Source organism: Strix uralensis, chromosome 3 (assembly GCF_047716275.1).
Source record: "Strix uralensis isolate ZFMK-TIS-50842 chromosome 3, bStrUra1, whole genome shotgun sequence".
Classification (NCBI taxonomy): domain Eukaryota; kingdom Metazoa; phylum Chordata; class Aves; order Strigiformes; family Strigidae; genus Strix; species Strix uralensis.
The window spans coordinates 62,535,631-62,558,006 of record NC_133974.1 but is presented as its reverse complement, the minus strand read 5'-3'; the positions used below and the strand labels follow the sequence as shown (position 1 = coordinate 62,558,006).

Genomic DNA, 22,376 nt, shown 5'->3' with positions numbered 1-22,376 from the left:
GTATGGGTTCCAGTCACAATCAGTTGTCTTAAGCTAAACCAGGTTGAAAGGTTCATTACTGGGCAAACTTTATAAAGCACGATGGGGAAAAAAAGCACAGGGATGTATCTCTTTGTAAAGTTGGCATGATCTTCTGCTGAGTTTTTCAACAATTGGGTGGGTTTTTTCCTAGTTACCTATCTGCTTGTCCTTGTAATGGTGGCAATTTTTTTTTTCTTTGCACTTATATCCAAACAACCTACCTTCTTTCTTTTGTTGTCTTTTGCATACACAGGTGTTCTGATTAATGGTGTGAAATAATTGGTTTATAAGATCTTTAGAAGTTGCAGGCACCCACACTTAAAAATATAGCTAGTTTGGAGGAAGGGGAGAAGGGCTTCTCTGTGTGCAAGTGTGTGTGAGGGAAATATTTCCCCCCCCCCCCCGGGATTTCCCCCGACGTGCATCCCAGATCAGTGGGAGATAGTCACTGATGCATCCAGAAAAATATCAAAAGGCTTTACCAGATTTTTTTTTTAAGTTCTTAAATGCATTGAAAATCTGCTTCAATAAGATAAGTCACAAGTTCACTGGCTTACAGACTCCTGGTTAATTGCTTTCTTTCTGATATTGCAGAGAACACCGCGAGAACACATTTAAGTCTAAACAGTTAAAATGGCTTTAGGATTGTTGTCAAAAGAAGACATTGATTTCCAGAATTTTTACACTGACTCCTTAAAATCCAATTGTCAAAGTTGATTTTCTGTTCCAGAAGTAGTAAATATTAAAAAGTTAAACTTTTATGTAATTTTCTTGGAATTTCTAGTCCATATTTGCAGTTTGACTGAGCAATGATAGTATTTTCCCAGACTAAGTCTAATATGAAGCTTATCTGTCTGAGCTAGCTATCAGCTTCTTTATGCAAACTAAGATTTTGTTTTTCCTAGTGGTGCTCATTTACATATTTTCAATACCTGTGTTGCAGCTTGGTTTTAGCAGTTGCCTTCTGTGATATGTACTGTTGACTGAAACACAGAACTTTGGCAAGGTTATTAGAAGATTAAATTTTCGTACCATGTTATGTAGATACTAGAGGGCTGTTGTATTAGTCTTCATTTCACTTTTCTTATTTATTGCATGCTTTTTATTGGGAAGACAGTCAAATGCCTTACTGTAATAATATTCTTGAGTTTTTGGTTGTGCTTTCTTGGTCCACTTTACAAACTTTCTTCTGTCTTTTGAATTGATTGTTTATTTCTTGCACCACAGCCTCCAGTAGTGAAAACAGAGATGGTAACCATTTCAGATGCCACACAGAGAACTGAGATCTCCACTAAAGAAGTTCCAATTGTTCAAACAGAAACTAAAACTATCACATATGAATCTCCACAGGTATGGTAGCTGGGTTATTATACTGTTTGCAAGCTGGTTTTATTCCAGTTACTTGTAGATCAAAACAGATAATGTAAAAAAAAAAATGCTTTTCAAAAACCTATACTTTTTTCTAGCAGCTAAGATTATACTTTAGCTATGAATTGGTTAAGTGAAATGTTTGTAGACAAAACAGTATTACTTCTGAAGTTTTTTGTGTAAGGACTTAGTTGCTATTTGCAAATGTATAACTCATTCTTAGTTATGGAAACTTGATCAAAATATCTCATTGCTCCTGAAAGGAACATGAAACGTTGATCATAAATTTTTCACAAGAATGAACCGTAACAGCAGTCTTACATGACTCAGTAAACTTGGATGGCTTCTATTTAGATTTCTGTTCTAACTAAACTAAAGAATATGTTTAGTGAGAAAACCAGCCTTTTCTCCTGTGAAAACAAAGCTTTTAAATGCCGAAATACAAAAATACCTTCTGGGTTGTGTTTTTTTTTTCCTTACAGTTTGATGGCAGTGCTGGTGGTAATGCTGGTGTGCTGCTGAGTGCACAAACAATTACATCAGAGTCAATTTCCACGACTACAACTACACACATCACAAAGGTAGAATATAATAATGTCTCTCTGAACTAAAAAAAAAACCAAAAAACCAAAAAAACAAAAGCCAAAACCAACAAGCCCTCAAAATAAAGTCTTACATGAAATTTCTCATTTATCTGCTCATTTATTGAAGAAAACTGACTTGAAATGAATTGGATTCATTCCAGACATGTGTGAGACTTAATCTTTCTGCACACAGATTTTGAATAGAGAAGCCCTAATGAATAAGCAGAAATATCTGGGAACAGGGCAGGGAGAGGGAGAAATATGATTAGTTTTTTTCATACTTCATATAGGTCTTATTTCTATGTTTGACAAATGAGTATGTACCTAAATTTTTACAGTTTTGGTCCTTACTGATATCTTGCAGAACCTTTGTTAATGTAACTGATTCATCTGAGGTCCACAGGAACCCTGTTAATAGCGTCAGGTACAAGGATAAACTGAAAAAACTGAGGTTTTCTCAGCCTTTGTGTTGATGATCCATGTGCTTCTAGGTTTAGAGCGTATTTAAAAACAGATCATACCACTAGATTACTTTGCAAGCATATTTTGGTGCTGAATTATATGCTCTGCATTCCATGCTTGTAAAGGAAAGGAAAACTCAGTGTTAACAGGACATCACATCTGTTTCAGTCTCATCTAATATTTCATGCCAGAGTATGTTAGAACTACCAAAGTGCGATGATGGTGATTATTATTGTTATTATTAATTTCTGTAAATATTTGTAAAATTTTAGGCTGGTCCCAACAACACAGTTTTGCAGTTTTGTTTTTGAATGCTTAACATTGCTTTCTGTAATTTTCCTGGAAAACTATCTTTAGGGTAAAGCAAAAGGGAAGAGGGAAACATAAGGTGTGAGTTTGGGATTTTTCCCCCCAAGACAAGAAGTTTCACATCATTGCAGAATGGAACAGTAATTCACTGCTCACTGGATATATATTCTAAAGATTGAAATATTCTTAAGATTGAAAGTTGTATTCACAGAATGACAGTGGGAAGGATGATGTTGGAAAGTTGTCAGATAAAAGTCACATGAAATAAAGCTTAGAATTTAAAGTGTGTATGTTTTGTTATACAGACTAGTCAATGGGTCATTTTCAGTTTCGTGCTCCCTTGTGGAATCATTAAGCCACCACCATTGTAGGCAAAAGTCTTTATTCAATAAATTGTGCTACCACAGCTAGAGGGGGGAGAAAAAAGGTGTACACTTACTTGTCAAATTCAGATGTCAGGTGATGATGCTTTTTGAAAGGAACCATTAAAGAAAATGGTTTCAGTATTGTCTTCTACTAAAAAATGACTGGGATTACCGTAGTGCAGCAGATCCTTATCTGTTCTTACCAAATGCTTATCATCGATTCAAAAGACTGTTGAATTTTCTAAACTAACTTTCTGTTTTACATCCCAAACTGTTCATTATTGATAAAGGGATCTGTCAAAATAGTTTTAATATTCTGATGGTGTTCTCAACAGAATCATCTTGGATCTTTTCTAATATTGTCAGTGTATCTTAAGTAGTAGTTTATTCTTTTCTCTTATACAGGCTGATTTAAAAAAAAAATCATATAATGTTATTTCTGTGAGATTTTGTCTATAAACTAAAATGTTTTAAAGTAAGAAATGAAGAAACAAAGCACAAAATTATTTTCATCAGCAGTGTGAAATATGCTGAAAATATCTCACTAAGGTCCATGAATGGCAGCACTGAAAACCAGGTCATCTTTGTATTTAATGGCATAAGATTCTTCAGAGACTGAGAAGAGGCCCATGATAGATGGGTTGAAATCAAAGAAAAGACTCCTGGAATTTACTTGTTGACAGATTTATATGGTGGAAGAAGCTGGAATTCCAGATTGTATGCATATCTAGATCTGTTCAAACTTGGGCTCCAGTAACAGAAGGAATTCTCTATTTCTTGGTTTTTATCAAGTTTAGCAATTACTAAAATGTGACTGTGTAACTGAAAAAGAAAAGGATGATTTAACACTGAGAATATTTACTACTAATTGCAACTCAGTCACAGAAATGTATTTGTTTGGTACAACGTAAAGGAGTGCTTTGTGGCAATATGGAATGATTACAAGGATATTTTCTTCTTTTTCTGTGCCATCTATAGATGGTAAAAGGTGGGGTATCAGAAACAAGAATTGAGAAGCGCATTGTCATTACTGGAGATGCAGATATTGACCATGATGAGGTGAGTATATAAGCTGTTAACACTTACAATGTGCTTTTTGTAGTCTTGTGAGATCTAGATGATATTTCAGAAACCTGAAAAAAGAGAAAGGTAGAGGAGTTGAATAAGAGGACATAGAAGACCCTGAGACTGTTAATTGTGGCAAAGTTGTTAAGCAATCATGTTTTGTGAATAAGTAGCCTTTAGAATATAACTGAAAGAAAAACAGCATTTGTAACTTTGCATTATAGACCATGTGAATAGATTTCTTACTATTTTTAAAGGGATTGCTTTTTTGGAAGAGACTCAGATTTGTTTAGTGCAGCTTTTGCCATTTGGGAGGAAAAACATTACTAAAATAATCTTATTTTGATATATTAATCTGGAGAGATGGGAGCGTCTACTGCGTTGTGTCAACAACATCTGAATGCAGCACTCATTTTGACTGAAAGCTTTGAAATACATTAAAGCATAAACTGCTTGAATTTTAAAAATAGGTTTTGGCTTGTATTTATAGAATTCTGTATAACAAAAGTAATTGTTGATCTGTTGGAATCTTACGTAAGTACCTTTCATCTCAATCAGCACCAAAGTATTATTTTACAATGTCTTAGAAATTAAGGTTAAAAATCACTTCTACCTGCCCAATTAAGAAGGCTGAATTTACACAGGAAAATAATTGAGAAAGTGCAATTATCTATTCTTTGTAGTGATGATTACGCAATTTTTATTGTTTTTCAGCTAAGAAACTATAGTAACAAGGTCAATCAACAGTCACTGGATAATACAAATGGAAAAGCCTACCTTCTACATAAAGCATAAAGTTGCACTGAATCCAATTCTGACTTTATGAAAGCTACACAAATCAACATAACAGGATTTAATTTAACTTCTTAATTGTAATATACTGAGAGCACTTGGGGAATTTAATTTCACATTTTGATTTGCCTCCAGAAAGTGGCTCTTGACAAGTTGAATCTCTTCTTGAAACTTGTAATGAAATGACAGGGCTGTTCAGCATCAGACAAGGCTCTTGTTTACCTTGACACATGTTCAGTGCGCTTTGGATGTCTGGAAAGATCACACAATACCTTTAGTATACGAGACAATTCTCTAAGCCCTTCTTTGTTTTGAGATAAGTGCGTAATGAAGTAAAAAATGAAATTATAAAAAAGGAAGTACAAAATATGATTTTAATCACTTAAGTTTAAAGCAGCAGTGAGCAGCTTTTCAGAGATTTAAGAAATCTCTACCACGTTTTCTTCAGTGGATATGGAGCTCTTTAAATGCACAAACTACTGGATGTTTATTCTTTTGTGTTTTAGCTCCCTACATCACTAAAACAGTTTTTTTAGGAAAATAATACTTAATTTGGAGTTTCAGGATACAAATGCTTGTATTACTTGTAAGTCAACAATTAGAGACAAGGGTTTTTTATTGGTTTTGGTGTAAACACTGATTCTTAAATCTCAACAGCCACTTTCAAATCCTTATTTGTATTACAGAGATTACACTTGGCATATTGTAAATCATGAACTAATAAAAAATTGTTAGGATTAATACATCAGCAAACATCAGTACTGTACCAGTGCACACTTTGTGTTCTTCTGTACATATTTCCTTAATAGGACTTCAAATTCATTATTATATAATAGTTAAGGTGGCTAATGATGGTGTTTCCAATCTCTCTTCCGAGTTAGTTATTTCTTCTCCCACTTACCACCTATGGTTCAGGAAATTGTCACTTTTCTAAAATAAGATAAACCTTTTTGTTGCATTATATTTTTCTTGTTCCTTCTAGTATATTTCAGGTTTTTTTAGTTGTGGTTGATACTAAGGTGAACCGTGAGCTTACTGTTGCCTCAGAATGCCTTCCAGTTTCTTCTTTTCTTTCTTGTGTTGGATTCCAACAGTAATCCGGCTGGCTGAAATAAAATTTAGATCAGTGGAAGGAATAGAAGGTCCCAGGTGCTCCTTTCACCTGTTCTGCCTCAGAGGGTGCTCTTATGTGGTTGACTGTAAAGCCTGGTATAGAATAGAATAGAATATTTCAGTTGGAATGGACCTGCAACAATCATCTAGTCCAAGTACCAGCTGTGTATATTGGTACATCTCTTAAGAAGATAAAATTTCTTAAAATGTGGAGAAGGGATTATAAGAAACTGAGTAATACTTACATTTACACTTCCCTGAGTTAAGCTAGAGAAAGTTCTTTTAAACTAGTACAAGGAGAAAAAAGTAATTCTTGAGCTGAGAAAGAAATTTCTGTTATGATCGTCTTTCAGCGTTTCAGTACCATACTTAGGACACATATCAAAGTATCTTGCCATTTTGTTCAGGAAACCGAAGGCAATTCTTATTTTTCTGTACTGTGTACATTCTTTTAAGTCTTTATTTGCTCGATCTGTTGCAGAAGTTCAAAAACTTCTGGGGTATAAGAATACTTTTTGTCTCCTGGAACAAGCTAGAAAAGCTACAGGGTAACTTTATGGTTATTTGTTACTTCCTGGAAATTTTGGTAAATTTTTAACATAGTGGCGGGGCTTTTTTGATTGGGTTTTGTGTTTCAGGGGTTGGATGGTTTTGTGTTTTGGTATTAGGTTTTTGGGGGGTTTTTTACCCCAAGCCCTCTCAAGTTCAGGAATTTAGAAGTCTGAGCAATTATAACCAAATTTTCCGGTGCTACTCTCTCATTCTCAGGCCCCACATGAATATTCTTTTGCTGTTGTTGAGGTACATATTTTGAATACATTTGCAGGCCCTGGCACAGGCAATCAAAGAAGCCAAAGAACAGCACCCTGATATGTCTGTCACAAGAGTAGTGGTGCACAAAGAAACTGAACTTGCTGAGGAAGATGAAGAGTAAAATCAAAAATGCCCTGAAGCAAATACTTCAGGTAAGCTTATATATATAATTAACATAGAAAAATGTAGCATCAGTTTTCTGTTGCACTCTGTAATAAAAGGCCTGAAAAATATGGGGCATCTTTGATATATGCTCTCACAAAATGGTGAGTTGAAACTGGCAGTAGTGTAAGAATTTTTTTTCTTAACTCCAGTCTGACATTATTAACTTTAATTACGTATTTTCCTGTTTCCCAGTTTTGTCATAGTACACTCATGGCATTTCCTACAATGTTTGGTCAAGTTCTGGTAGTTTATATTGAAGTGAGTTTGGGCTATTTCTGCAAAACATGAAGGACGTGTCACATTTTTCTGTTTACCTGTACAATTACAGTCCTTGCCTTACATCTTGCTTGTTTAGTGGGAAGACTATGTGCAGTTCCCAGTGAAAAGGCACACTTGGACATTTTAATTTAGTGAGCTAACTCTTAATCCTAAGCACACTGAAATATTTAACCTTTTATCATTTTCCCAGGCAAGGAGGTAAATGCATTGCAAACTCAAATTTTAAAGTCTCTTACCAGTTGGAAGACATATTTGAAGTAATGTCAGTTTATTAGGCCCTCATTTCAAGGAATTAAAAAAAAGAAAAAAAATCCACCTGCTCCACTTGATGTATTCAATAGAAAGATGAGAATGAATGAAGAATGAATAAATCTGCTGTTGCACTGGTTATAGGCTAATGTCTTAAAGCTCAGTAACCATTTGGGTGTATAAAGCTTCATATTTCCTTTGTCACACTGGTTGATGTCATGAAACTGAAGCTTCAGATTGTTCTGGCTTGATGGTTTTGTTAATTGTAGATTCAGATTCAAGGAAAAGGTTTCATTTGGAATGGTTAAATAATGGGAGAGATTTTAAAATAAATAAAGTTTTAAAAGTAATGTTTTAAGCCTTTGTTGGGAGACATCTTGATTTCTAATGATGAGTCCGTATTTAGCTAGAAGAGCAAAGGTGTTATTAGCACATTTTAAGAGAGAAAACTTGTTTAGTACAATTTTAAGCTTTTAATATGTGTTTTGATCAATATTAAGGTAGGGGGAGACAAGGTAAAAGAAATACGTTTTGTATTTTTTAAATAAATGAGAGTTGTTGTGATTCTTATTTCCTCAGTTCAGTAATCTATACAATGGTGGTTGTGGCCCATGGAAAAGAGAGTTCTAGGTCCTGTACAGGCATGCATTCCCTTGGTATCGAATGAAGTTTTTACCGAAGGAAACTATCTGTCATAAACTTCATCCTGCAGCTTCAGGAGACTTCTAGATATCATGAGCACTATTCATGAAGTGCCAAGAATATATGAAAAATGTGACACTGACTTGATTCCAAATTTGATATAAGCTACTATAAAGAGAGGAGGATGTATTTCACATAATCCTGTTAATTTCTCACATTGAGAAGATCAGTTTTATTCCTGTGCCTGAGTTTTCTAAGAGCTGAAGATTTCACTGTTGGGTATCACTTCAGTGATCCAGAGGAGAAAAGATGTTGGAGAGGATCTGAAGTACACCTACTGAATGCTACTGTATGAAAGATGACCATTATCAAGGAATCTGAGTCTTCCTGAACTAGTCACTGATCACAGATGTGTATTTTCAGCTGAAAGACATAGGCTGAATCCTTAATTTATTTCATCTACCCGCGAGTGTCTTGCTTTTCTTTACCATCTGGATAGGAGTGGAAGAGCCTATGTGGCTGAGGAGAGGGAGAGCTAATATACGTGGCCAACTGTTGACATGTATATGATCAGTTAGAGGCTGCATGTTGTGAGCTATTGGGGAGTTTTTCTCACTTGTTGGCAGAATTGTTGGTTCCCATCACTGCATAAATCAGCTCTTCTGGGAGTTTATTCTGAACGCCTGCTACCTGCAGCACTGCATGGAGCAAGGGTGTTGAATACCATGGAGAAGACCACGAGGGTAAGAGTAGGATGCCTGCCCTCTGCCTGCAGACGGAAAGTTTATCCACCTTCTCCATCAGAGTGGTTCCAGTTGCCTTTCCTGGCCTCATACAGATTGTGCTAGAACTACAATATTGTTTTTGATTATGAGAGTTTATAAACTGCCTTTTGGCCAGTTTTCCTCTGAGCTTGCTGAGAAGCTGGCGATTTTCCATCACAGTGGAGCTAAGTTTGAGCTGCCTCCTGAACATGTCTTCAGTTTTGGTCAGATTATTGTGTGTTTGAAAAAGGAATGAATAATTTTTGCTCATAACTGTACAAACCAGGAAGTCAACATGAATCAAGTTTGGAAGTGCTAAGTCAACACTAACCTGGCTATTAATGTTATAACATTATACTTTTTTAATTATTATAACATTACATAATGTTATAAACTGTGGAAATAACAAAGCGGGGGTTGCTTGTGAGGGAGGATTGGGGAAAAGTCACCAAAAATTAGGAACTCTGCACAAATCTCTGTATGTGTTTTCATTGTACCTTTATTTCAGTGTTCAGTTGGATTTGTTTTGTAGCTTTGTTGCTTAGTGACACTGAAAATGGGTATAGCATGTATGCTCCAGCTTTGTGTTGAAAGCACAGGAGAGGACGTGGAACTGTACTGAACTGTGAGGCAGGGGTGTGTGGATGAGTCCTCACATCACATAAATGCTCCAGAAGGGCTTGGAAAAATCCACAGCACTTTTGAGAGTGCTATTATTTTGTAGCAAGGAGAGTGCCTGTGGTTTAGGTAATTTCACTGGTGCCTTGGTACACAGCAGCATTAAACATGCATGCTTAAACCATCCTCGTATTTTCAGCATTTACAAAGGAGGATCTAAGGTGGAAAGGTACACTGAGACAGCAGAACAAATATTTTTGTTCTGCAAGGATTTGCTATTATAATATGTGCTACCATCACATTTTTCATTTTTTATTAATCAGTGTGAATTTAAAGGTCTTGGGAGCAGGCTTTGCCTCTTCTGTTATATTTGTGCAGAATGTGCCAGTTTCTTCATGCTATCTTAATCCAGAGAAGTATATTTCAAATAAGTGTTCAACATAATCTATCCCATGTAAGTAATTACAGCATCTTTCTTGAAGGGACTGTGTCATGGGAGGAAGAAGCAATCTTGGCAGGTTTGCACCACATTTCTACATTAGTGCCCAACTGCAAAGTTGATTCTGCTCCTTCATCAAATATTTAACTACTTTGTAAAAATTTTATTTGGAAAAAGCATTCAAAGAATTCCTTCCATCTGCTGAGGGTGGTTTTTTTGCTTTTTTGAGAAATATATACATTGTGGAATGGTGCTTGCAATGTATCAGAGAGTGTCAGATCCAATTGCTTTACAGGTCTTGGTCTGACATGCTTGTGGGATAGTAAAAGAGGACTAATATGAAGACATTTACCATGCTGTTCTTGTATTTGAGACCTGGTGACTTGTTTGACTGATGATGCCTTTCAGTTAAACATTAAGGAAAAAATTTAGTTGTCTAAACACAGACTACCTGAAGTGCCTTGAATATCTGTCTGCACCTTGGACCATCAAGAGTCCTATGCCCTCCTGTAGCAGCAACTGAATGGCAGGTGGGGCTGCAGAAACAGCTTTAGACAATTGTGTTTAGACAACAGAGTCATGCCACAAATTTTGATTGGTTGTTTTTAAGGTGATGAAAGCTCTGCCCCAATGACTATGCCAGTATTGGTTTTGTAGACTTGTTTTCTCTTAATAAAAATGAGAGATATTACACTCTGATTCTGAGGGATTATTAATTGAACAAATATCTTCTATTTCTTATTTATGTGCTAGATTGTGAATTAAAATTTTCAGTAAACTGTGCAAGAGGTGACTTAAAATACCATGAGATTTTGGGGAGGGAAAAATACAGTAAAACAAGAAAAGCATTGATAGAAACTGAATTACTGTTCACCTCATGATTGAAGGGGGCTTTAGTTAATGCAACATCTCTTTATGAAAATTCCCCCAAAATAACCCATGTGGAAAAATTGACCTTTTGACTCGGATGATGTGACATTCACATAGTATCTGTTATGAATGCTTATGTAATCTTCCCCCTCTTTTTTCTTCTAGAAGTAAAAATGATACTGACCGTGATCATGACCATGAAGAACTGTAGTCATTCCAAGTTATCACTACCGATTTCACCAAGCCTAGCAATGATGACCAGATGTTGAAGACTTAAATGCCAATACCAAACTCCATTTTAACATCTTTGGTCTATATTCCCTTACAATCTTTCTTGTTTATTTTTTATAACCACTTCTTAACAATCTTAGATTTTTTTAAAATGATGTTTTAGAGGGTATGATCTTCTTTTGCACAAGTACTTGTATTTTTGAAGCTGATTCCTAATTGTATGAAAGTGAACAAAAAAGAAGTCTGGAGGGCACTGTTCACTGGAGCAGGTGGTAATTGTGCAGGAAGAGGGATCTTTACTAATTTAGATATAGTTTTTCCCAGATATTTCAAGTGAAATCTCTTACTGGAGTAATTTACAGATTTTTTTTTTTCAGATTATTCAGGTAAATATATGGTATCACATAACAAAGATTTTTATAAAAATACAACATTTCCTAAAATTTGAAAAAATATATTTCTTTGGATAAATTTTATACTGATATCTCTGTAACTCCTTCTGTTCTAAGGTTCTCCTCTCTGTGGAGCAGAGATGGTGTGGCAGTCTATAGAGGAGAAGGAGTTGCAGACACATTTCTTCTGACTGAGCACTGTGTTCTTTTTGCACTTTGGTGCCAATGCTCAACTTCTTGCAGACGTTTTGCTGTCTGCAGCATTCCAGATAAGGAAAGAAGGAAGAACAAAATAATCTTTCTCTTCTTCCAACAAGAGATGATCTAGGCAGCTTAAAACCTTAGTGCTTTTTTTCTTACTGTGTCCAAACTTCAACACTTCCATTATTTGAATACATGTGTAGAATGCTCGCTTTCTATTAAACCTCACTGTCTCCCTGTTAGAACTGACATTTCTGTTATTGAGAAGGTATACATTTCAGATGCTTCGCCTAATGGTTAATGCAGGTTTTTAGGATACTGAGTAAAAGTGTACGATGGACTCCATTCATAAAGTAATAAGACAGTACCATCATTTGAGACTGCCGTTGAGAAAACCTGTTAATTATTTTGGATTTTATTTTGTTCTCGCAGGGGGTTGGTTGTTTGGGGGGTTTTTTTGCTGTTGACTCTGTGTATAGTTAAAATGCCAAATTAGATTTATAGCAGCTTGAAGTTGTATTAAGTGTTATTTTGCTTTCTGTAATTCTGTTATAAAATAAAGTTGTTTATTCTCTGTATGACTTTTGGAACTCAGACATAAACTTGGAAGATATTTAAAGCGAGCAAGTCAGTTATGATAACTGCAATTCTAGAGGCCACAGAACCTTGAAAAGTGTAGGGGTTAGTACAAGTAGTCTCCAGGGTTTTCAGAAGGATGGCATAACTGACTGGGTCCTGATACTGATAGAAAGTATCAGTGGTTTTTAGCCACTTTCCTATAAGCGTCCTGGTTTCTGTGGTTCAGAGAAATCATCTTCAGATGCCAAAATGGTCGAGGTTTGGACAGCACAGTGCAAGTTAAAATGCCCCTCAGTCTCCAGGTGGTTTTACTGAGTTCATTGATTTAGGATGTACTGTGATCTTCAAGTAACAAAGCAAATCATAATACTTCTCACTACATTCTTTTTCACTTCCGAGCAATGTATTTTTGGTGCTATTCTCAGTTTAGATTGATGCCATCTGTCAGGATGCTTGCTTAACAGAAATTCCTATTAGTTTTGGCTTCATATAATTTGGGTAACACAAGACAACAGTAACCAAGAAGTTGATTTCTGTATGCTTATAGGTATTCTCAATTACATCCTACATTACGTGGAAGAATAGCAGATAACAATCTTACCTGCTTTTCTTCAAAACAGAGATATTCTGCCCTTCAAAAAGGGGAAGAGAACCCCACCCAGCCTAATAACATAAGAACACTGCCACAACAGTCTGCATGAGTAGGGAGGTTGTCAAGGAAGTGGTAAGTCTGGGATATGTAAGTGGAGATCAAAATGGAGATACATGCATTTAGGGGGATGTCTTAATGGACTTTTCATACAAAAGTGTGTAAGAAAAAGCTCTATAAAATCTTTCAGGTATTTTTGATATGATGTAGTATTAGTTGCAGAACTCGTTTGGTGGGAGGAGAGCATATTACTTTAATTCTTTATTGATTTGGATCTTTCTGATTTGTTAGACACTAGATCAATATTGATTTTTATTGCAATTGTATTTAATCCTTAAAACTGCAAATATAATATTCTTGAAAACAATATTACTTTCATCGCGAGCTGTATTTTTTCAAATACTAATCAGAACCTTTTGTCAGGGGAAAAATTAATAGTGCTTTCAGGTCAGCATAGCTTGTGTGTAGCTATCACTTCCATTGATTAAACATGTACTAATTAAACAACCGTTGTCATGCAGAAAAACATAAGCCCCAAGTGTGATCAATCCTAATAATAGTCAAGTTTTACAGATTCTGGTTGTAGGTAATTCAAATGTTCTTGACTATTGTGCAATTCTGATGAGTTTTCCTTGTTACTTTTTTTTATATCTATAGCAAAAACTGCAACATGCAACAAAAGAAATTGTTCTCCAGGCACTTCTCAAGCTGGCTTTCTAATACATAGGCAATTTCAAATACAATTACAGGCCCATTTAATGAGAAGATAGTTCAGTAATTAATTCTGCTTAAATACTTAGAAAAGTGAGTCATGTGGGTCCTACACCAAAGTACTTAATATGTCTTTAATCATGATCACATAAGGGTTCATAATAAATGTTGGAATTGTTCTACAGATTGTTTCCTAGATTAAGGTTTCATAAAGGACAAACAAGCAACTCTAGTGATAGACTGTTTTAAAAAAAAAAAAAAAAAAAAAAAAAAGATTTATTGCTCAAAGCGATGAGCAACTACAATACAAAGTGTTTCTCGAAGTATTCTTCTATTTGACAACTCAAGCTGAATTGCAACTTTTAGTTTGGCCACAGATGAAATCAAATAGATAGAATAAAATAAATACTATGACAGAGGTCAGATTTTGTGAGATTTGATCACGATCAGAATGACAACTAACTGTACCTTTGGCAAGGATGCAGTGGGAGCTTCTCAGCTTTTAGGCACGTTAACTATGGAAGGGGGCTTCTTGGAGCAGCTAGTATCCCGCACTGTTGACCTGACTACACCTCTGGAAGGTTTGAAACTTTGAATTTTCAGGCTGCTCAGTTGTTTGGGGTTTTTATACTGCACTTGAAAAAAGATACTTGGATTAGTAACGTTAGCACAAATTGAAAGCATTGGAAATGCTGCTAATACCTGTAGTGTTAAATTAGTCTGTTTGGCATGAAGCAAATCCTGCAAGAGTTTTTGGAGGTAAGTATATGTGAATGGCTGGACTGGGCCAGGCTAAATGACTAACGCTCCCAGATTCCTGTCTCTGAGGCTACTGGTAGCTGCCTAGGGGTATGTGTAGGAATAAGTACTGTACTAGAAAGTAATACTTTCCCAAATATTCCAGCAAATTTCAAAGACTTGCTGGTCTACCGGTCTTCCGTATTTATCTGCCTCTCTGGATTTTTGGCTAATTGCTTTTAAAAAAATTCCTCTGGCAGGCATTTTTACCATTCCATGTGTCTTAAGAAAAAAAAACAAAACACCTTTCATTTCTTTTGAATCTGCCTCTGCTAACTTCATTTGATAGCACCACTGCAGATACTGGAAGAGACAGCCAACAGTCATTCTCTCTGCAGTCATTCCCCAGCCAAAAGCTATTCCACAGTTCATTATCATTCTTACTGCCTTTCTCTGTACCTTTTCTACTTAAGTTGAGACTTTAAATTCTGTTCTGAGAAGTGAAGAGGAAGCAGTCACAGATAGGCAGGAAGGTTTTAAACATGTTTACTAGTTGTAGATGGAGTAGAATCCTAGCTTCACATTACTGCTAGTGGCAGGAAGACAGAGGACTTCTCAGTGATAACAATTATTGAAAACAGATTATTTTCTTGCAGTCACTGTTTCCATATATATTTAGAGAATGCTTTTGTAATTTATCTAGACAAAGACTTAGTTCTGTGGTGTTATTTAAATATATATTTTTGCTTTTTGAAGGAATTATGTAAGATACCATGATGTGTTTTGTGCTGGTAGCATGAAAACAGATAATTCTTGACACTATTCAGTAATGGAACTGAAAACAAGGCCTGAGGATTTTCATGACATGTTACTGAGCCTTGAATGTCAGATCCTCCTACGTGTTAGCAATTACAGCTCAATAAGTAGTTGTGTCAAAGGCATCCAGTTTATCTATATAGTGTTTTCTTTGGTATCCATGCTACCATTTTACAGTAGAGTGCTGTTAAAGAGTAATATCAACATTTTAGATATCTCTATTCTCAGTCATGTTGCGAAATCGACAAAATCAATTTTATGTTGTGGTAAGGCTTGCTAAGCTTCAATTCTGTATCTTTACATGTGCTCCAGGCCAATCTTTTCTTGGGTGGTGGGGGAATGGATGTTTGGAATTGTGGGATGTGTGTGTTACAGTTTCTTTAACCTCTGATCAGTGATCCAAGATCACTGCTTTTCTATTAGCAGCATCTTTCTTAAACGTAAGAAGTCAATTATTTGCAGCAGCTATCTCAACTTCCAAAGGATTGTGTAGATTGAAAGAAGAGGAAAGAATATATAACAGAGAGTAGTTAAAGGTTTTCTTTAAAGATATCAATATCACAGACATTCATGTACTCAGGTAAACAACAGTTTTACTGGGGTAGCTGAAGAATGCACTTTTTTTCACTTCGAAGCTGCTGGTCTACTTTGAAAGCAAAAATTTGTTATCTATGAATTATGCAGGAAAACAGGAACTGTTCCATAGCACAGGACACTGAATCAGTTGGCAGTATGTCCTGCGTGTTGCAAGAATCTATACCAGCTGCTTCTGAGGAAATTGTCAGAGTCTTAAATAGTAAATAACGAAATAACATACCCCAGTAGGTCAAATTCATTGATTCTGTACCATGGTTTTTCTAGGTGAGACAGCTGTAAGCAGAGGTGGATCATTAGAATCAAACTTTCATCATTAGAATCAAACTCTGCCTTTACAGTCAAGTCTGAATGTACTAGTTGTAAAGAAAGTGTTCATTGCTTTGGACTGTGTTGTACTAGGTCTGCCAGGCATGAGAGGAGCTCAGGGAGCCAGTGCTCCCCATATTCCGAGTAGCTATGAATGTAAGGTCCAGTCAAGAGCTGGGTGATAGGGAGCTCTTGTGATTTCCCATTTGAGAGTTGCCTTTGGAGCACTTCTTTCCTTTTGCTCTCTGAAACACATCATGTTTGTTGCTAGTCAGATGAAATATCTAGTCTGAAGTTTAAGAACGGAAGGACTGCACACTTTTCTCTTACAGGGGAAAACAAAGAGAAAAATCAGAAATGTGTCTTCAGCCTTTTGATTGCAAAATACTGGGAAGGCACTTCTGGCATGATTGCAGGTGGGGCATCTTGAAACACAGAGAACCAGTTAATGGGCATCTGGAGTGAATTCCCAGCTGGAAGTGGGGAGCTCTGCAACTGAACTGTAGATTCCTCTGCCAGCTGACTGAGATAAACTTGGTTTTATGATCTTTGCTCTTCCAGGTTTTGCCGTGGTTCTCTTACAGGGTTGCTTCCTTTGAAGTCAAAGTCCATATGTCTATCTTGTATTTAACTTTTGCTGTTCATTTTAATGCCATGACTTCTGAATAAATGCCCACTTTTTTCACCCAGCATCTTCTGCTGATTTCAAATGGAACTACAAATTACTTTGCACTTTCAAACATAGATAATTCTTTTGGGAACCTGAATAGAGACTACCATATCTAATTAGAGGTATTTGCATTTAAGCATCTTAACCTTTACTTTTACTATACAAATGTCATGTATTTTATGTTATTTGCATTGATGTAAACCGGTGTGATGAATTATGTATTTTTAAAAATAGGATAGTATTAAAATCTAGAGGACTGTTATGTATAACAAAGGTACTTGCTGCTTGACTCGTTTTCTTCTCATAGACTTTGATAAATTAGAGTGTTTCTTAAACCTGTGGTCATGGTCTCATTAGTGTTTTTATAAAATGATTCAAAGAAGTTCTTAAAAGTCTATGAGAACCAAAATTGTGCAAAACCACATATAATCTCAGACAGGGCATTATCCACTCTGTTCTTGCAGGGTGGGTAATGACAAACAGCTGTAATGAAAGGTAATTGCAGACAGCAATTGCTAGCAGATAGGGACAGTAAATATCAGGAAAATTAATGATAGTCACTTCTCATTCTTCAGAAGTTTGGGTTTAAATTTGGGGGTCAGAAACAGAGAAGCCAAAAGGCAATAGGACTTTCAAACAGTTTGAGTTGTGTTTTTATGGGCCTTCTGCCACAGCCAATCTGAGATGCACTAAAAATTGTAGATCTACAGCTAATAGAGGGGAAAATAAAAAGATTTTTTTTTGTGGGACAAATGACACACAAAAAAGAAAACTCCATACTTACATATTTTTTTATTTGAAAAATCATCCATTTGTCCTTACATGAGATTAATAATTGGTTTACAGAATACTGACTGAATCTTTTCATGTTTTCAAAATTTGGCATGGTCAGTCAACAGAGAGAAGTCCTTTTGTTCCCCATCACTGTTATATTTTCCTTCCAAATTCTGTGGAAAACATACGTTACAAAACCTACAATCTTTCCCAAAGTGTAATAAAAAAAGTCAGTTCCCCTTCATTACCCTTCTCAATTTCCTAGATGTCAGTGCTTGATATGAACTTGCTATTTATGCATCTTCAATTTAATAAGACTGCCTTCCTAGTATATGTCAATTCAGCTCTCTCAGGAGCTTGTTATATAGCTTTCTATATAGGCTAGGGAGGGGCTAGTGAGTAAGGTACTTTCCCTTGCCCGAAATACTGTCATGTAAGGGAACTGTACATTGCAGGAGGTCTCTGGTGTCCAATGAGTTGCATAAAGTACTGCTTACTTGGCCTCATGTGAGAAAGCAAAACTCTTACAAGACCTTTTTGAACGGCAGCAGCTGTTTCATTTGTATGGCACAGCCTTAATTTCTTCTCTCTGTTTTGTTTTCCTGTGTGGTATTTATCCACAGCTGGTTATTTTTAAAGCCACAGAGCTGAGTACTGTGTTTAAGCTTGCTTCCTGAGATGTGAGACCCCCTTAAATGTCCTTCAGTTCTTGCACTTTCTCTCTTTTTGTCCAGATCTCCTGGGCTTCTGCCGCTGGCTGTAGTAATTCAGGAGAACCTTTCTGGGGTCTTCTGCCATGGCCAGTTCCTCATTAACTGAAAAATAAACCAAACAGTTCCTCATTAACTGAAAAATAAACCAAACAACGCAAAATTCCATAAGAATGTGCTATTTCCTATGGTGAATTTTTATAAAGAAAAGGAGCTGACATATGTCAGTAAGAACTAATCTTATTAAATTGAAGGTGCCCAAGTAGCATGTTAGTATCAGTTTACTCATGCTCCTAGAAGAAGGTCTACCGAGTGTGAGATTGGGACTGTGCCTATGCCCAGTGAAGCACTGACACAGACTCTATTGACATCAAAAGAAATATTCTATTTCCATCTGCCTCCACCAATTTTCAATCAGACTAAAATCCTTAAAGAACATCAAGGAGCGCAGTTAGCTTGTGCTAGCGATTCGTGTTCTGCTTTACTGTGACAGTGCCACGAGAACCTCAAATTGGCCTGATCCTCCTGATGCTGCCTGTGGTACAAACAGAACAGAAAAATAATCTCTTCAGAACAGGACGGTGTTGTCAGAGGCTTGAAGAATATCTGGAAAGGGATGGAGAAGCAGAGGAAAGAAAAGAAAAAGAAAAGCCCAGTTAGCATAAAACACTTTGTCCAGGATATTAGCTTCCCTTGTCATTGCTAGTTCAGGAGAAATCTGTGCTGTTTTGTTTATTGGGTTTGGTTTTATTTTTAAGGAATCTTGAAGGGATGATACTAAAGTGAGTTTTGATATATTCACATGGAGCCTCTCTCTTGCCGCACAGAGAAAAATTAAATGCTTATTTGACAATGAAACAAGGCAGCCTTGCTTTTAGTAACGCAATTTTGTGGGGTTTTTTTAAAGAGATCTAAGGAAATAGGCACCTAAAGTCTGATGAATTTCTGAGATTCTGTCAGAGAGGAAGGGTTGGCATTTAAAGGAGTCCATTCTCAGGCTTATCTGTGGTTAGTCATTTTGCTCACCTGATGGTCTTAAGCTGAAGCTGGCTTGGCTTGCCTGTACAGGGAGAGCTGCTCAGGATGATTTGTATGAGTTGGCTGGAGGCCTAAGTGGTAGGTTGGACTCTGGCAGTCCCAGATCAAGCAAAAGAAGGGTTTGGAGGTAGAGCTGGGACTACAATGCCCAAAGTATTAAACAGACAAGAATTCATCTTGCATCCTCTTGAGAGTCCCAGCCAGAACACCTGTGATCTGCAGACTGAGACTCTCCTTCCCTGAGGCACTGAACAGCTGGATGATTCCCTTCAAACATCCTTCTCAGTTACGAGAGAGAGAAGCACAGAAGCAATATTCCTCTGGCAAATAAGTCTGCCAACTACTTCATTCACCTCTCTCTCTTAAAGCCTTGATTGCTAATCTCAGAAAATTTAGGAAATTGCTACTTACTTAAACTCACTACAAATCCAAAACTAAAAATTCTGTTCTTTAAAAGAGGCAGGATTTAACATCTGGTTCTGCAGATTATTTGCAGACCTGCAGAAAACTACAGCTGAGCAGGCTATGGGCACTGTGAAAGAGGGCAGGCTGGTTCGTTTCAGCAGTTGGCCATGCAGCATGAATGCTGTCAGTATTTTCAGACGGGCTCTTTTGGCTTAATGAAAGTATTGTCTGAGCCTAAGCAAAATACCTGAACTGATGGGACCTGTAACCCACCTGCTATTCCTGTTTCGCTTGATCCTAGCTGGAATACAAAAGCAAGAGCATCACCAGGTAAGAATTAATATCTCAGTATTATTTCATAACAACTGATGTCTAACACAGAGTTGATTATTTGCTGAATGGGAGAATCCCCACTTTTATCCAAAGCCTAATGCAATAATTTCATTAGCTTCCATTTCAACCTTTTTCCAGAAAGCGCTCTCAATACTTAGCCTTCATATTCCCTCATACATATTGAATTGTATGATGTTTTGGCAGCACACCACTTTCTGGTTGTTGTTTATTAGTGTGTGAAAAACTGTCAGCACCTTGCTCTAAGGATGATTTGTAACCAAAAGCAGAGCTGGGTTAGGCATGTGGAACAGGCTTCCATAGATCATTAATTCAGCAGCTGAAAGCACATCTTGAACAGGAAATGTTTGAGTTTTAGCAGCCTGAAGGTAACTTGTGGTGTATGCTTGTATGCAAAGACCCTTCCTCTCTGTTAAAGCCTGGGGTCTAAATGCTTGGAGATCTTATACAAAATAGAAAGTGAATTCATTCTACATTTCTGCATATGTGTGGCCTTTCTTACTTTTATAACTGTGTTAAATTGCCCAATTTTCAGGATTTCAGAAGACTGCAGGATAGAGCAAACTTAATGAATGTACAAATCACAGTGCTTGATCTGACATCTGGGTAAGGGTTCTTCCCTAGCCTTGCCCTGGTGGGTAAATCTAGCCTTCTCCTGTTGGGCTGATGCACCTCAGGCCAGCTCGAGGTCAATGCCTCAGCTTATCTGCAGAGCCCTGTGGTCAGGATTGTCCTGCCTGCCCCAGCCAAGTCTCTGCTTTTGCGATCATGGGTGAGCTGCTAGAGCTGAAGCCTGTAGTGCGTGCATTGTGGACTACTGTCCCAGTCAGGGTTCTCACCAAGCTGCACAAAGAAGCATCTGAAGTTTACAGAGGAAATCTAGGATGTTACCGTAGCTCCTCCAACACGCTCTATGGAGAAGAGGTTCATGAGGCAGCTAATTCGAGGAACAGACTTAGCTCAGTGTCTGCAAGAACACGTTTTGGAAGGGCTGAGGGAAAGAAAGGATGAGGACTCTGATCTGAACACGCGCTGGGGCTCGTCTTGGCATCTGGAGGCCTAGAACAAGAGCACAGCACGTGTGAATCTGCTGCTGCAGCTGGGACCCAAACCTGGAAGGCATGAAGATCATACCCTTAAAACTGCATCATCTGACGTACAGGGGCTTCCCTTCTAAAAGAAACCGCCAGACTGCTATGGCTGTAGCCTAGTGTCTTTTCTGTGCAGGACCAGTCATGTGCTGTGGCCAGCCTTGGTTTGCAGTACCCAGGTGTGTTGCACTCACTGTGCATTTACTTGGCTGGGGGTGTTTCTTGTCTTGGTTTTAGTCTGAAGGTAGATTTTTGAAGTGAGTATAAGCTGATTTTAAAATAGAAAAGGCAACATGGCAAATGTGCATTTAGGTACAAAATAAAAGCAAATATGTATCTTTGAAAGAATACAGACATATATTCAGTAGCCAACTACTTATAGGGTGTAGCTGCTGTTACCTGTCTCAGTGAAGAACTTGCACAGTGATACCACAAAGACAAATGATCTGTACTTTAACTACCCTATTCTTTTTCTCCATTTTGGTTGCTCCTTCTATAGTGTGGTATAGTAAAATCTTCTGTAGTATGGTATGTAAAACTATGGAGTTTTAAGTGAGGATTCAATCCAAGTTCTAAACAAATTCCTATAACACTTTTCAAATAGAAAATGGTCTAAAATGCAGTACGCCTTCATAAAATTGTTTATGATCATAGTTCTCTTCAGTTTAGTTAGTACAAGCCTAACAGCAGCCTGTTGAATGAGAAGTTTTGTCTGCCTATCCACTCATTGCCCCCAGATCCTGACTCACCTTCTAATAGTTTGATCCTGAAGTAGGCAATTAGCAGCAGCAGGAGTAAAGTCACAGGCATGAAGATCCCAGCAAAGAGAACATAGCCAGGCAGCTCCTTCACAAACACTGAAAGTATGTAACTTATGCTCATTTTCCTCTGTGGCAACCGTGCTGAGCAAGATCCTTCAGATCTCCAAGTATGAAACTTATTTATCCTGCTTTCTTCCTTTTTCCCCTGTATCCACATTCTGCCCTTTGCTCAGGCTATTATCTCTTTTTGGACTTTGGTTTGTTTGTGTAGGCCTGTGATTCCCCGTAGGACCGGAGTTCACTTGCCAAGTTACTCAACCACAAAGTTTAAAAGTGCGTACTGAAGTAATGTAGGTTTTTGAACTTTTGGATATGTTGGGCTGGGCAGGGCTCAGTATGTAAGGCTGCTGCCTTTTGAGCAATATGGGTTCTGTCATC

At 37.1% G+C, this 22,376-nt stretch overlaps 2 protein-coding genes across 16 annotated transcripts in view; one reads left to right on the top strand and one right to left on the bottom strand.

Moving 5' to 3' along the window:
* The window catches only part of EPB41L2 (erythrocyte membrane protein band 4.1 like 2), a 131,119-nt gene extending 118,799 nt beyond the window's left edge, over positions 1-12,320 (top strand). For all 15 annotated transcript variants that reach the window (XM_074862505.1, XM_074862498.1, XM_074862504.1 and 12 more), the window contains 5 exons: positions 1,249-1,371; positions 1,872-1,970; positions 4,088-4,168; positions 6,906-7,044; positions 11,084-12,320. In XM_074862505.1, the coding sequence (XP_074718606.1) occupies positions 1,249-1,371; positions 1,872-1,970; positions 4,088-4,168; positions 6,906-7,013 (411 nt within the window). In that variant the 3' untranslated portion in view covers positions 7,014-7,044; positions 11,084-12,320. The remainder of the gene's footprint in view (positions 1-1,248; positions 1,372-1,871; positions 1,971-4,087; positions 4,169-6,905; positions 7,045-11,083) is intronic.
* A 5,261-nt stretch (positions 12,321-17,581) lies between these two features.
* On the bottom strand, positions 17,582-22,154 carry SMLR1 (small leucine rich protein 1). The gene is made up of 2 exons (XM_074864771.1): positions 21,927-22,154; positions 17,582-18,397 (listed from the first exon to the last, which is right to left on the bottom strand). Exons 1-2 carry the CDS (start codon positions 22,057-22,059, stop codon positions 18,285-18,287), a joined length of 246 nt encoding a protein of 81 aa, XP_074720872.1. The 5' UTR covers positions 22,060-22,154; the 3' UTR covers positions 17,582-18,284.
* Positions 22,155-22,376: the final 222 nt, after the last annotated feature.

Excerpts from the sequence above, each read along its gene's own strand:
- SMLR1 (XM_074864771.1), bottom strand. The coding sequence starts at position 22,059 with ATGAGCATAAGTTACATACTTTCAGTGTTTGTGAAGGAGCTGCCTGGC. Across the intron at positions 18,398-21,926 it reads CAGGATCAAACTATTAGAAG|TTAATGAGGAACTGGCCATG; the intron begins GTGAGTCAGGAT and ends TTTATTTTTCAG.